Here is a 14,425-nt window from a genome sequence, read left to right as displayed (position 1 = left end):
CACTCACATGGCACACATACACACACACACACACACACACACACACACACACACACACACACACACACACACACACAGAGTCTTAGTTAATTCTCAGTTGCTATGACTGAAGCACCATGATCAAGGCAATTTATTAAAGAAAATTTGGGCTCAGGTTCCAGAATCCATGACCATCCTGAGAGAGAGCACGGCAGAAGCAGGCAAGTGTGGCACTGGAGCGGTAGCTAAGATCTCAAACACATACTCACTCACAACTGCACTGCAAAGAGAGCTAACTGAGAATGTCCTGGGCTTTCAAACCTAAGAACCCTGTAGTAAGGAGGCCACTTGTTGGTTCCCAGCACCTGGCTAGCTTAGACCCAAAATAATCACACGGAAACCACAGTACTTAAACACTGCCTGGCCCACTAGCTCTAGCTTCTTATTGGCTAATTCTTCCATACTAATTTAACCCATTTCTATTAATCTGCATTACCACGAGGTCATGGCTACCAGCGAAGTTTCAGTGCGTCTGTCTCCAGAGGCCGTGGCTTCATGAAGACCCTCTACCTTCACCCTCTTTCTCCTGCGCACAGCCCAGCCTTTCCCGCCTAGCTAAGTTCTGCCCTCTTCTAGGTCCAAAGCACTTTCTTTATTCATTAGTGGAAATCACAGCATACAAGAGGGAAACCCCACACCACAGCCTCAGTGACACACCTCCTCTAACAAGACCACGCCTCCCACTCCTTCCCACACGGTTCTACCAGCTGTGAATGAAGTAAGCAAGCATATGAAGCTACAGTGGGCGTTCTCATTCAGACACCACAGAGCCTGAACAAGGTCACAGCACTTAATGGGGACACGGGAAGTCTGCCCCCTAGCAAAGCTGCGCAACTTCAGAAGATTGCTCAGAGGACAGATGGTCTCTACCATCAAAACTACAACTCCTACAGATTCTGGGCATCGTCCTCGAGAAACAACACCAAACACACTGCAGTGTCCAAGCACACGTGATGGCCAAGCACTCACGCCTTTCTTACACAGCACGCACCGGGGGCACAACTGGCCCTGCTGCAGCATCTTCAACACTGCATCACTAGCGCCTCACTGGGAGGAAGGAACTCTTGACCTCACTCCAATTCCAAACAAAGCTGCCATTTCCACTAACCGACAGGAGAACTGCATGCTGCGTGGTGTAGTCAACATCAATCTCCCGTACAGCTTGTCTCAGGGAAAACAGACTAACTTGGCGTTAGAACTTCCAGCACCACAGAAACATGTCCACAATATATTCAAAATGGTATTAGGCTACTCAATCAAAGAAACAGAAAACAGCCAAAGGAAAAAGGCGTGTACTTCAGATTCCTGTACTATACTGATGCATAGGGGAAGGGGGTGAGGTAATTACTTACAGAGAAAATTACAATCGCTCACTTAAGAATTACTGAAATCAGCTCTGAAAATAAGACTGAGGCAAAAATAAAAAAAAATAAAAAACCAGAACAACATCTTCCAACAAGTGCTTCTTCATCAAGTAATGTTACAGGAGCTCCTTCTGCTCCTTCAGCCAATAGCCGTTGAGATACCAGCCCATTGGGGTGCGGTCTCTCTCCCTTTAAAAAGGGGGCCACTTCCCTCTCCTCTCTTTCTTGCTTCCTGCTCCGCTTGCTTCTGGCGACTAGACTCCCTTCCTGATTGTGCAGAGGGCTGTTGTTGTCTGGGACGGTGATCTGTAAGTTTTTTTCCCCTTTAAATAAATAACCATTCTATTAATCATAATTCCAAACTGGTGTGGGATTGTTTGTGATTTACACCTTCAAAGTAAGGCTCATCAACAGACCCGCTGACAGACGCAAGCAAGCTCTGTACATGCGAAGCTCAGCACCGTCCAGGCTGTTTATCAGGCATTCTTTAGCAACCTTGCTCATATAGTGAAGACAGCAGCTTTCAATATGATCGCGGGAGCGGGTGTATGGGGTGTATGGGGTGTATGGGGTGTGTGTGTGTGTGTGTGTGTGTGTGTGTGTGTGTGTGTGTGTGTGTGTGTGTGTGTCCTGACCTCTTTCTCCTAGGTCGTGTGCATCACGGATGATATGGCTATCATTTTTAGCCAGCTTCTGGTTTCATGTTTCTGCAGCAGAAACTGACAAACTGCAGCTTACAGATCAAGCCTGGCCCAGTGATTATTTTTGTAAATTTTTGTAAATTATTTTGTAAATATTGTTTTACCTAAGTGCAGCCATGTCTGCGTCCTGTCCCTGGATCTTTCCTGCTGCAACACCAACAGAGCACCTAAGCACGAGGCCTATTCCACTCCTATCCTGAGACCGTATGAGGACTACTCTGAATTGGCCTACCATTATCTCCATACCTCTGGGGTGAAGGAGCAGTTTTTGAGGTTCAGCACAGAAGTAAAGACTGAGAATCTTGGTTATTCCCTCCCATTTTGCACTTTTCATTAATTCTCTTAAAGGATACATTTGATTTTTGTTTAAAAATATAAAATTTACCAAAAAAGAAAAAAAAAGCAAGAGAGAGGAAAAGGAATAGTTGGGTGGTGGTGCATGCCTTTAATTCCAGTACTTAGGAGGCAGAGTTCAAGGCCAGCATGTGAGTTCCGTTACACAGAAAAACCAAACCAAAACCAAAACAAACAAACAATAACAACAACAAAGACTTTAAAATGCAGGTGGAGGGGCAAACCCAATTCTACAAATATGGGTGAGTACTACATGAAAAAAGATGCCTCCTCTTCCATTAGAAGGAAATGAGTTTCCTATCTCATCTGCTGCCACGGGAAGCATGGGCTCAGTAGAGTTTCACAGTCTCGGGTCAGTGTCTCCTGCTGGTGGAAGATCCGCCCACCTGAGCCACCACAGCTGCTCAGGCAGTGGCAGTGAGGACCACTGTCCCCAGCGGCAGCACAATGGTTTCAAAGGTCATGTTATGACAGCTATATTAAGTTGGTTTTTACTGTGCTTCCTATTAAAGCTCAGTGCTGACTTTAAAAAATTTTAACTATGTCCTCAGTCCAAAAAGTATGTCAGGCAGCTAAGCGATGACACATGATTTGGGCAGGGAAAGTCCAATCAGTGCTCGGCAGTCCTCAGGGATGCACAGTCCTGTAGGCACAGCCCTTGCCAACGTGGAGTGGGAGGGCAGCACAGGACGGATCTGGCACAGGCACTGCTCTGTCAGGAACCATGGGTGAGTCCAGGCCCATCTGAAGCTCTGGGAATGCCTGAGCCACCTTTCTCTTCTCACCCTCCTGCCTGCAGGCAGTGTACACAGAATACAAGTCTATTCTGGATCCAGGAAACCTCAGACAGGAGAGCTGGGGAGTCTCAAGGGAGAGGCAGAAGTAGCCATGGAGCCAAGCATGCGGCTCTGGGGTCCACTGTGCCCTGGCAACTCTGACACACTGCCACTCCAAGCTTCCTGCTTGCTCTACTAGATAAGATCACTCCTACTGGGAATCACACCTATTGGCTTCCCTGGGTGATACGTGATACGGGGCCATCTTCTTACAGATAACTCTCCAGTAATTTCCCACAAATGCTCTTTGGGCTGTCCCCAGAGTCTTATCTGATGAAGTCATTCAATGCTCCTACAGCTTAACAAAGCCCACCCTCTGTCACAACTACCTCCTCTGGAGCTTTCCCTTCTGCTGAGGCTGACCTGTTCCTTCTTCTAGGTGGTCTGGCAGGGTGCACCTGTCTGGGTACTCTGCTCCTCTCCAACCCTGCATGGGAGGCACTTCACTGCCAGCTGCTGTAAGAACACTTGGTTATTCACAGCCTAGAGGAATACATCTGACCCTTGGAACTCAGCAGCTTCTGGTGCCATGAATGTACTTAGTCTTTGGTCGTGAATTGCCTTAAAATGTTAATAGTATCTTTGTCTTGCATAGAGCACCTATTGAAAAAGAATCTTTCAGGCCACGTCCCCTCTCCTCTACTGGAAGATCAGATGTCAGAGGTAGCGTGTCTGTCTGCACATCTGCCGACAGCGCTCAGCCTGGCCTCCCTCAAGACCAGCTGAAGTAGCATGTTCTGCGGGTACTCACTCTTAAAACTCCCAGTGACCAGACACCGAGTTCAGACAGAAAAACAACAGTGCTCTCATAGACTGGTAATGGGAATGGCCATGAGCAACAATGCTCTGAGTAAAGCATATTCTGCCAGAATATGTTTCATCTGGTGCAGGAGCTGTTCAGACTCCTCATGGTCCTAACACACAGGCCTTCCAGTCCTTGGCCATATAAGCTTTGTGCCTTCCTCTGTCTCTTCTGCCTCCCCTGGAATGTTGACCCATGTGTGTCATGATATTTTATTTGTATTTTAATAAATAAAGCTTGCCTGAAGATCAGCGAGTAAAACAGCCACACTGATCAGCCTTATAGATCAGGCAGTGGTGACACACACCTTTAATCCAAGTAGCCACCCTAGTTTGCCATAGAAACTGGGCAGTAGTGGTGCACGCCTTTAATCTCAGCCCTAGAGAGGGAGGACAAGAGGAGACAGCTCTCACACAGTCTCATTCTGAGATTCCTGCATCGCCATTTCAAACTGAGGTACACGTAAGAGCCAGCAGCTGGTTGTTTTGCCTTTCTGACCTTCACATTGAACACCAGTATCTGGCTCTGGGTTTTTATTAATTGTGCTACACATGTGTTCCCAGTGCAGCTCATCCACCTGCCCTTGTGACACCCGTGCTACCTTTCATTTCAAACTAGACAGAACCAGTTCCTTTCTTCTCAAACCTCTTAGCCCCTTCTTTCTTATACTGCTTCTAGCTACCTGCAAGCTCACTTACCTCCTCCCTTATGTAAGTTACACCTGCATTTGGTTAATTCTGCCTCTTTCAACACAGCTAGGTTTGAGGGATGCCTATGCTCCATGGGCATCTAGCTCAGTCATGTGAGGCTATGCCACTAGGTGTGAAAGAGAATGCCCAGGCCTAGATTTGGGCACACAGTTGCTGGACCTCTTTCCGGGAAAGGCAAAGTCCCTCATAGGCATGAGAAGGAAGCCAGGACTTCATGTAAAGACAAGGCAGCGAGACCACTCTCCTCCTGCATCCTCAAGCTAGCCAGATGGGTCCCAGGGCTGACCACACTGCTACCACAATCCTAGGTCTACACAGTTCCTGAGTTTGGGGAAGGAGCAGGAACTGTGAGTCTGGGCTGGTACTAAAGACGAGCAGTGCAGTGTGGCGAGTTGGACACGCTCCACTTGTTGAGTGCACAGGCAGCCACGGTGTTCTCAAATGCAGGCTGGGTCTGGTACACCACATACCTTGGAGTATTCCCCAGGACCCAGGACTCAGAGGTGTGGTGGTAAAGGGGCCTCTTTTCACTGCTAAGAATGAACTCAGGTGCTAGACTTCAAGCAAGAACTGCAGTGATTCTTTCACAGACACCTTCCTCCATAAATGGACCTTGCTGGCGAGTCCAACTTTGGAGCTACCTCTGACTCCTCCCCTTAGTGAATACAGATGTGCACAGGCTGCTCTCCCCTTAGTGAATACAGATGTGCACGGGCTGCTCTCCCCTTAGTGAATACAGATGTGCACGGGCTGCTCTTGGACAACACAAAGCAGCAAACTGCACGTGACCAGACCCAAGGGAAAGGGCTCCATCCGCCTTCAGACTACATCCAGGCAAACACCCAGGTGCTGAGATATCAAAACACTGGGCACATTGCTGTGACCAGGATAACGCCTTGGGTCCCTGGGATGGGGACCCAAACTATAGACCACTTACCAGCGCAGAGCAATCTTGATTGGAGTGGTGAGGCAGGATGTGAACAGGTCAGCTGGGAGGTCAGGGATCATGGGCAGGAGTTCATGTGCCTCACAGGCTGCCAGCTGGATGCAGTTTTTCATTGACGGAGGCAAGGGCATCTGGGCAAGTGGATGGTTTGGGTTAATTGCAGCTACCTACAGGAGGACACAGAAAGACAATGGTTTAGCTGACATTCCTGGAAAGAACGCTGGGCATCAAAAAGGAATACACAGCACCAAGTGGAACCTTGACAAACCCTCCACACCCCTTGATGATGTCAGTGTCCACTGGCCAATCTTTCATGCTAACCTGTTTAGGTTGAACACTCAGTCCCTAATTCATCATCATATTACTTTGGAGGGTTTAATGGCCTAAAAGATGACCACAATTACAGAGACGGAAGGAAGTGTGTGCAGGATGCAGAGTGTGTGCACAGCAAGGCAGGTTAGAGTGACGGTTTTCTATGTACACCCGAGTTTTCTATGTTCTGCAAACAAATGTGTACTTATTTTATAAAGGAGATAAAGGATTGGATAGATTTAAGCATGGCCCCTTTAAGGCAGAGAAAGTATGACATGTTTGGTATTTCCCTCAGTGATGTTTGGTGAGGTGAAAGCCCTGGACCAAAGCCATGCTGCATGGAAGCTGAGATGGAAGACTCAAAAAAAAAAAAAATTTACTGCACAGTTCAGTAATGTACATTATCTCTTTGCTGACTTAAAGCCAAGCCAAAAAAGTGTTCACCTTTATTTGTATGAGGTGGCATCTTGCTCTGTATCCCAGACTAGTCCTAACTCTTCCTGCTCTGTCCTCCTGAATGCTAGGGTTACACACAGGGATGAGGCTCCATGTTCAGTTGACAAAGTGAAAACCTCTTAATAAATAATTTAGTGCATTCAAACATTGGCAAGTGAGAGGACTGGCTGATATATGACCTACTCACACTGCCACAGAGAACTCTGTGTCTTGCTGTGCCACAAAGCAGCAGGAGCCAGGACATACTAGATGCAACTACGTCTTGTGTGCACTGTGGCTCCTGCCTCCTGCTTCACATGGTACATTCGCGTGACAGCATCTGATCTGTCAGGCTCTGCTGTCATTTCCAGATAATGAGATTCCTAATTCCCACGTTTGGCCAGTAAGGCCTGTAAATGTGACATGGGGATTGCATGTGCACGGTGCTCTGCCTGTTCCTGACGACAGTGCTGCGCGGATCATGAGTTCAGAACAATTTTGCTTCCCACAGCACCCAGCTAGAGAAGCAGAGCAGCTGTGAGCAATGGCTTGCCTCAAGCAAGAGTGTGATGCAGACGATGATAGCTGCTCAGAGGCGTGCAGCCCTGAGGAAGAGAAATCCCTGGAGCCTCGGAGTGTGGGCCCCAAAGCTATCCATCACACTGCAAAGGCAGCTCAAGGGGGAGACCACGGAGCACAGGGAAGGCAGGCTACTGGCACCCGAATTCTCATTAGTGGGCCTGCAAGACACACAGGTACCTGAGATAACAGGGAACTCAGACAACATGGACTACATAGGCCCAGCAGCTTGCGTCAGCACTCTGTGGGCTGACTTGGCCATAATGAAAAGCTATCTACTATGGAGTCCCAATTATGAGGAGTTGGTGAACTTTAATGCCCAAAAGAACCTTCTCCCTGGTGCAGATTTTTTTATTTATAAGATCATTTGAGAACAAGGGTCATTCAGTCCTTGTTCTAAGTTGTTACTTAATCAACTCCGTAGTTTGTGTATAAACCCCATGAGACAAGACACCATTGCTTTTCATAAAGACAGAGCCACATAGGCAATCCTGATGGGCACTGAGGAGGGCGGGATGAGTCAGAGAGGGGCCATTCTCGGCCTCACAGCTACCCTCCCTCCTCACTGAGGACCCCTCCAGGGGCGCGGCTCTCCAGCGTGGCTTTCCGAATTCTCAGCACTCTCTTACATGCACCTGCGCATCTACTTAGCCACTGCTCTTAGGAGCTAAGTTCTGTCTCCATTTGTAAACAATGCCAGCAATTAGGGAACATCTGACTGTAACCTTAGCACTCAAGAGGCTGAGTGAAGCAGGAGGACCACTTTGAGTTTAAGGTCAGCCTGAACTATATACTGATGTGGCTGCTTGGGTCTGGTTTTAGGACTTTTCTTGGCCCATTGCTTCTTTCAGACAAGTGGTTCTCAACCTTCCTAATGCTAACGCCCTTTAATCCAGTTTCTCATGCTATCTATGGTGACCCTGCCCCACCATAAGAAAATTATTTCCTTGCTACTTCAAAACTGTATTTCTGTTCCTGCTATGAATAACAATGTAAATAATCTGACATGTGACCCCTGTAGCACTGCTCTAGACCCTCGAGTCTAGCTGAGGCACCTGATGCCAGGGTTCCAAACAGTAGGCTCTGTGCCTTTTACATCAGATCCATACAGCTGTGCTAGCCCCTGGACACACAAAGTTAACATCTGATCATCCGTAACATCATCGGTGGCATCTTCAATTCCTCCAATGATGAGTATTTTACCAATAAGCCTCTGCACTATAGAAACATTGAGCCCAAAGCCAAAATTCAGACACTTGTATGCACAACTGCAAAATAATATAAGTCATTTAATAAAAACATCAGTTTCTAGGTAAGTAAGTGAAAAATTCTATAAAATATAAAATAAGCCACCTTAAATACTTTATATTTTGCATTACTGGGGATCAAGCCCAGGGTATCACAAATGCTAGGCAAGCACTCTATGGCTGAGCTCTACCCCAGCACAGCTCAGAATCCAGTGAATAATATTACCGAGGTTTCCTTAAGACAGAGAGAAGGAAGGCAAGGCCATGTGTAAACAGGGTTCTGGATTCTGGCTGTATAAACTAAAATAGACGGTAAAGTCATAGTGCTGAACAAGAAACTGTTTTCCAGGTCTGTCACATCCGCCCTGCTCTACAGAGCGATGGTCTGGACAGATCTGGTCACGCAGGGTCAGGTGGGGGCCCTGGAGCCTGCAGAGGCAGCAGACTAACTGCTCTCCAATGCCCAGTCTGGCAGAAAGGGACTGGGAGTAAGCTGGAAGATGACCTCTGCACCTGGGTAGGATCCAGGATGGTGGCAGAGGATCAGAGCCTTAGGGATGTCTGTCTGGAGCTGCTGGCAGACTGGTATTGTAGTAGGCACTGCTAAATACCAACAGTCAGGGATACACGAGGGCACACGACAGATGCAGCAAATGATGAAAATGAGAACCACTCTAGGAGGAAATGGCCAGTGACCCGCAGTCTAAAGCCACTTCCCACTTTTCTTTTTCATAAAAAAAAAGAAAGAAAGACTACAGTGTTATTTTATTTGTGTTTTAATAAATAAAGCTTGCCCAAAGATCATAGTGCAAAGCTAGCCACACTAGTCAGCCACACAGGCCAGGCAGTGTGGTGCGCGCCTTTAATCCAGCACTAGAGAGGAATATAGATGGGGGGAGACAGGAGCTCAGGGCTCAGTCTGCAGTCTGAGTCACGTTGAGGACAGGATCACCTCAGTTTGTCTGAGCCTGGGTAGAGGTAAGAACTCTCCAGCGGCTTGGCTGTTTTGTTTTTCTGATATCCAGTTTGAACCCCACTATCTGTCTCTGGGTTTTTATCATTTGTGCTACAAACGCCCTTGTGGGAAGATGGTCTTTGAGCGAGGGAAGGCCTGGGCCCAGGCACAGGTGAACCACACTAGAAGCCAGGACGCGAGCCTCAGATGACTTCTGTCAGCCCAGCACCTGTGAGCTGCACTGAGCCCACACGACGGTTCTGCCGCGGGGATAGCTAGACTCAGTGGCAATTTTCTAAGAGGCATTCAAAATTTAAGACAAAGAATTTAACCAAGGACTAATCCTTTCAGATTTGCTAATATAGGAATAAAAATCCATTTACACATGTGAGTTTCTTCCCATACATTACCTTAGCTTTAATTTTTATCTAAGATATTATTGGTCCTTGAACGGAAATAATCCTTCAGAAGGCAGCATGCACGGAAGGCTCATTTCTGGGCAGCCAGGCATGGTGTGAACGATCTAGACAGCACCAGACTCCTGAAGGACTACGGGAGCAGCACGGCCGGGGGTTTCTCCTGGACAACCAGGAGGCAAATGCTCCAGAACAATCTTAGGATGAATTCAGTCAACTAGCTCCAAAGCAGGCACTGCTCCAGCTCCAGAGCAAGGCCAGGAGCCTCCCAGGTCAGGCACCACTTTTCAGAGCAGCACCCGCATTTCTTGTTGTTAAAATAACCACTAACATGGAGTGGTTTTGCCCTTTCCCACACACAGGATGAAAACTTTACAATAAAATGAGACACCGGTGAGTTCCAGAGTCCCAAGAGGTGCCTTTCTGACTAGTTTTACCTAAACACAACCTTGATTCTCTATTTGGCACCGCATCATGTTCGACAGCCTGCAGCTCAGAGGGAGCTGAGTGGAGCTCCGCTACTTGCCCAGCCTCATTAGTGCTCATGTCTAACAGGTGACACACTGTATCCAAGAGCAGAAGTAGAACTCCCGTACACGAGTCTCAGCAATGTGTGCATCCAATCGTCAATAACAACTTAACCAAGTGGTTTGAACCCACCAGGAACTGTAAAATTTTGGGCAAGGGAGCAGAAGAGCAACTCCTGCAGGATAACAATGCAGCGATGTCCTTCAAGGGCTCCTAGAGCCTTGTTCTGCAACGGTTTCTCACAATTATTCTGAGTTTACCCCAATGAACCGTCCATTATTTTAAAGCCACTTAGCTGCTGGCAGTTTTGGCTTCTAAATGCTCTCAAATCATTCTACAACTCAATGAACACGTTAATTAGAAATGATAAGCAAATTCCACTCCCAATCATGCCTGGATTGAATCAACAACTAAAGAGAAGGAAATGGGCAAGGATCTACAGCCAAGTGCATATGAAGATAGACACTGAGGGCGACTTAACACCCCCTCCATCCTGAGCTGGCCATCTGCTGGAGGCCAGACCCAGCGTTGTGATCCCGAGGAGGGAGGTGCCCGGCCTTATCTCACTGCACAGAGGCACTCAGTAGCAGAGGGTCTTCTGTGTGAGGTCCAGCATAGCACACACAATCACAAATGTCTCTCTCCTCTATAGAGCTCCCAGAGGCCGCAGCACAGATCAGGCTCCAGAAGATGGACTGGCCCTCTGAACGCAATGGCATGGTGATCTGAAACATCCTGGTGACTTATTCTAGGTCTCATGCTGTGTGGTTCTCCTCACACAGGTAACTTCTACACTCTAAGTTTAGGGTAGTCATCATTTTTCTGCCATGGTCTTTCTAGGAACTCACAGCTTCTTCATTGTCTTCTGATCATCGAAATGAGCCCACAGTCACCTCTCAGCACAGTATGTTCCCGTGTAGCCTGGATTAACCCGTGTGGCTCTTCCATCCCTGTCAGCTGGTGGCAGAGGCCATCTCTCTTTGGCAAGGTGCTGTAAACCTTGTGCAGCAGCAGAGCCTCCGGCGTAGCCTCTGAGCCGAATATCTAGTAAAGATTTGGATGCCCATCATCACCTGCAGTCCTTCTGAGTTATCAGTATGAGCTGACTTCCTTCAGAGAGTGATAGGAGCTCAGTGAGTGGGGGACACGGTGGCAGCTGAAGAGCTGAAGGTCGGCGCTCTCCTCAGTCCTCAAAGGACAGTCTCACCAGCCAGCCTGATGCGCACTCACTCTCTCTCCACCTGCTATGACAAGCATGGACTCGGGCAGCAGTGCTGCAGCACCACAGAGAGTTGTCTGCACATGTGTGTGCACCAGTGCATTATGGGTGTACCACATCCATGCTTAAATGTGCATGTGTGTACACCCCTTCCCTCTATGGTGGTCTGGGCTCTTTTTACCTTCCTCCAGTGGCAGGTGACGCCTTTCCCTTTCCAGGGACCACTGTCCATACTCTCTCCCCATGTTCAGGCAGATGTTCCCTCTCAAACCAACTTGAAGACCACCCTCACAAATAACATCTCATGTCCCCCTTCTTGCTGCTAGGTTATTCCATCAGCACAAACATATGCTCCAAGAATGCATACTTAAAACAAATTTTTAAAAATCTAAGTAACAAAAATAAAAAGATGGCGTAGGAGGATCTTCTTTCTATGTGTTGCTTTCATTGGTTGAATAAAGAAAACTGCCTTGGCCTTTTGATAGGGCAGCACTTAGGTGGGCGGAGTAGACAGAACAGAATGCTGGGAAGAGGGGAAGTGTGGCAGATGCCATGATTCTCCTTCCCAAGACAGAGGCTGGCTAGACTCATGCCGGTAAGCCACAGTCAAGTGGTGATACACATTAATGGAGATGGGTTAAGGTTAATCAAGATGTGAGAGTTAGCCAATAAGAGGCTAAAACTAATGGACCAGGCAGTGATTTAATTAATACAGATTTCTGTGTGGTTATTTGGGGTGGGGGGTTAAGCTAGCTGGGAGGCAGGATGCAGCCTGCCGTGCTCCTCACAACAAAGAGACCAAAAAACAGCAAAGAAAAAGAGCCCACTCTCCACAGCCTACAGCATCCGATGCTTCTCTGTTTTCTTCTGCTGCCTGAACAATTCACAGGCCTGGCTCCGAATTTCCCACTCCCACTGCTTGTACTGAAATGCCCTTGCTAAGCTCCTAGTGCCCAAGTATAGGTTGGAAGATCTCCCTTCAGCCCTTTCTTCCAGGGCCTCTCACAGCAAGCCATCAATCAGCAGATCATCCCTATCTCCAGGAAATATATTTTCCCCACCTGACTTTCAAATATTGGTTTTCTTGCCACTCCCAAGCCCTCTCACATTTTTGGGCTGACACTGCACAGAACTTCATGGGGTCGTGGCCTCGCTTCTCCAGCTTCACACACTCAGTGGCTTTGGCTATGGAGATTCAGGAGCTTTCCTACACTTTACAGAGCCAGGGGAGTCCCCCCAATACTGTGAACTCCAGAAACCAATGCAGAACTCTTGCTCACACACTTACATCCCTAAGCAAACTCCAATACCATAGTGTGTGAGCTCAAAGAAAGGTTGTGTCCTTCTAACTTGCCCAACAAGCTCACCTTCACACCCTGCTGGACTGTACTGGAAGTACTCTTCACTGAGAAATCCCCCCAGCTCTCACCTTTAATTCTTTTTATTCCTTATATCGTACACCCTATTTATAAGCAAACTGTCTTACTTCAAGAATGTGAGGTACACATGACCTCCTTCTGCTGTTATTATTGAGTTCAAGCACCATCCCTTCTAGACATGGCCACCTGGACTGATGCCACCGACGGCCCTGCTCAGCACCTGGACAGACCACACACAGCCACTTGAGCGATATTTTCTTGATTGGCCAGCACTTTCAGCAGAGGGCCAACCACAGGTGCTGTGCTGGGCAGCACTGCTCTCTGCTCCTCGCCCTTAGGAGTCCTCCCCTGAGAATCTCTAAGACCCAAGGGTCCTGCACTGCCTCTGTGCAGTAGCTGAGTGTCAAGCAGGAGTCCACTAGTCTGAGGGATACAGACGAGGTCTCTAGGGAGCAACTCCCAACCTTGGACACACAGCAATAGCCACATTTGTCTCTTCCCTCACAGATATGAGAAACAGTAAGATCACCATAATCTAATAGAGAATGATCAAAATGGACCAAAAGAGAAAAATTATCCTGGGGGAGACAGATAACTTAGAAACAAAATTGGTATCCTGTTAAAAATCCACAAATTACAACATTTATACATTAAAGAAAATAGACAGCACATAACAGATGCTGGCTCATCCTCCCTGCTGCCTACAAACGATATGCCACAGTAGCAGAAAAAAAGATGGAGGACACGGAAAGTTGACCTGCAGGACAGAGACAGGCACGGCTTGTGTGCCTACAGTACTGAACCCACAACCCCAAACCACCAAACCCTTCGCTGAAGCCACGACTGTCACATGCCGCGTGCCCAGTACACAGCCAACAGGAAACTCATTTTGAACAGGTGTCCTAAGGATGAATCCATGGCATTCAAAGTGACTACCACCTATCATGCCAGCAATCAGGGAACTGGGGCAGTCAGGTCGCCAAGGCTGAGAGGCCAGCCTGGGCTAACCCGTGTGAGAGAGAAAAAGAACTCTCAGGTGGCACGGAAGACCATCGCATTAATTGTGGACATGTCAACTGCCTGCGTCCCAGGCTCCACACTGGCCACATTGCAGCCTCATCTACAGCTTTAGCAAAGGAGTCTTCGATTTTAAAATAGGAATTTTTCAGTCTGTAGGATATATACTGAGAAAACCTTATGATTATGACATCGAATATTTTTGTCAGAACTCCTAATTACAGTGACCAACAAATGAGAACAAACACTTCTTCCTACATCCAGGATGTCCAAGTGGAAAGTAAAGAAGACAGGTCATCCACACCCAGTGATGCTGCAGGACCCCACAATATGGTCAGACGAGAGCACAGCACACAGGAAAAAGCCTTGCACTATGTCAATAGTGGGGGAGAAAAGCCCCAGAACTGGAGCTAAACTCAGACAAGGCTCCTCCTCCAACAAGACAGTGCTTCTCTTCATCCTCAACTCTGGCCAAGTCCACTCAGGGCTGTCCATGTGCCAGGCCTTCTGGGACAAAGCTGCGTGCAGTATGTCTCTGCAATTCAAACCATAGCTGGGACAAAGCTGCGTGCAGTATGTCTCTGCA

The 14,425-nt window shown here is 47.8% G+C and overlaps 1 protein-coding gene across 2 annotated transcripts in view; it reads right to left on the bottom strand.

Annotated features, from left to right (window-relative positions):
- Rptor (regulatory associated protein of MTOR complex 1) overlaps window positions 1-14,425 on the bottom strand; it is a 304,700-nt gene that overhangs the window by 140,366 nt on the left and 149,909 nt on the right. For both annotated transcript variants that reach the window (XM_005350837.2, XM_013347620.2), the window contains one exon: window positions 5,744-5,919. In XM_005350837.2, the coding sequence (XP_005350894.1) occupies window positions 5,744-5,919 (176 nt within the window). The remainder of the gene's footprint in view (window positions 1-5,743; window positions 5,920-14,425) is intronic.

The sequence above is a fragment of the Microtus ochrogaster genome, chromosome 7 (assembly GCF_000317375.1).
Source record: "Microtus ochrogaster isolate Prairie Vole_2 chromosome 7, MicOch1.0, whole genome shotgun sequence".
Classification (NCBI taxonomy): domain Eukaryota; kingdom Metazoa; phylum Chordata; class Mammalia; order Rodentia; family Cricetidae; genus Microtus; species Microtus ochrogaster.
Note: the sequence above shows the minus strand (reverse complement) of the source record. Positions and strands in the feature narration are given on the sequence as shown.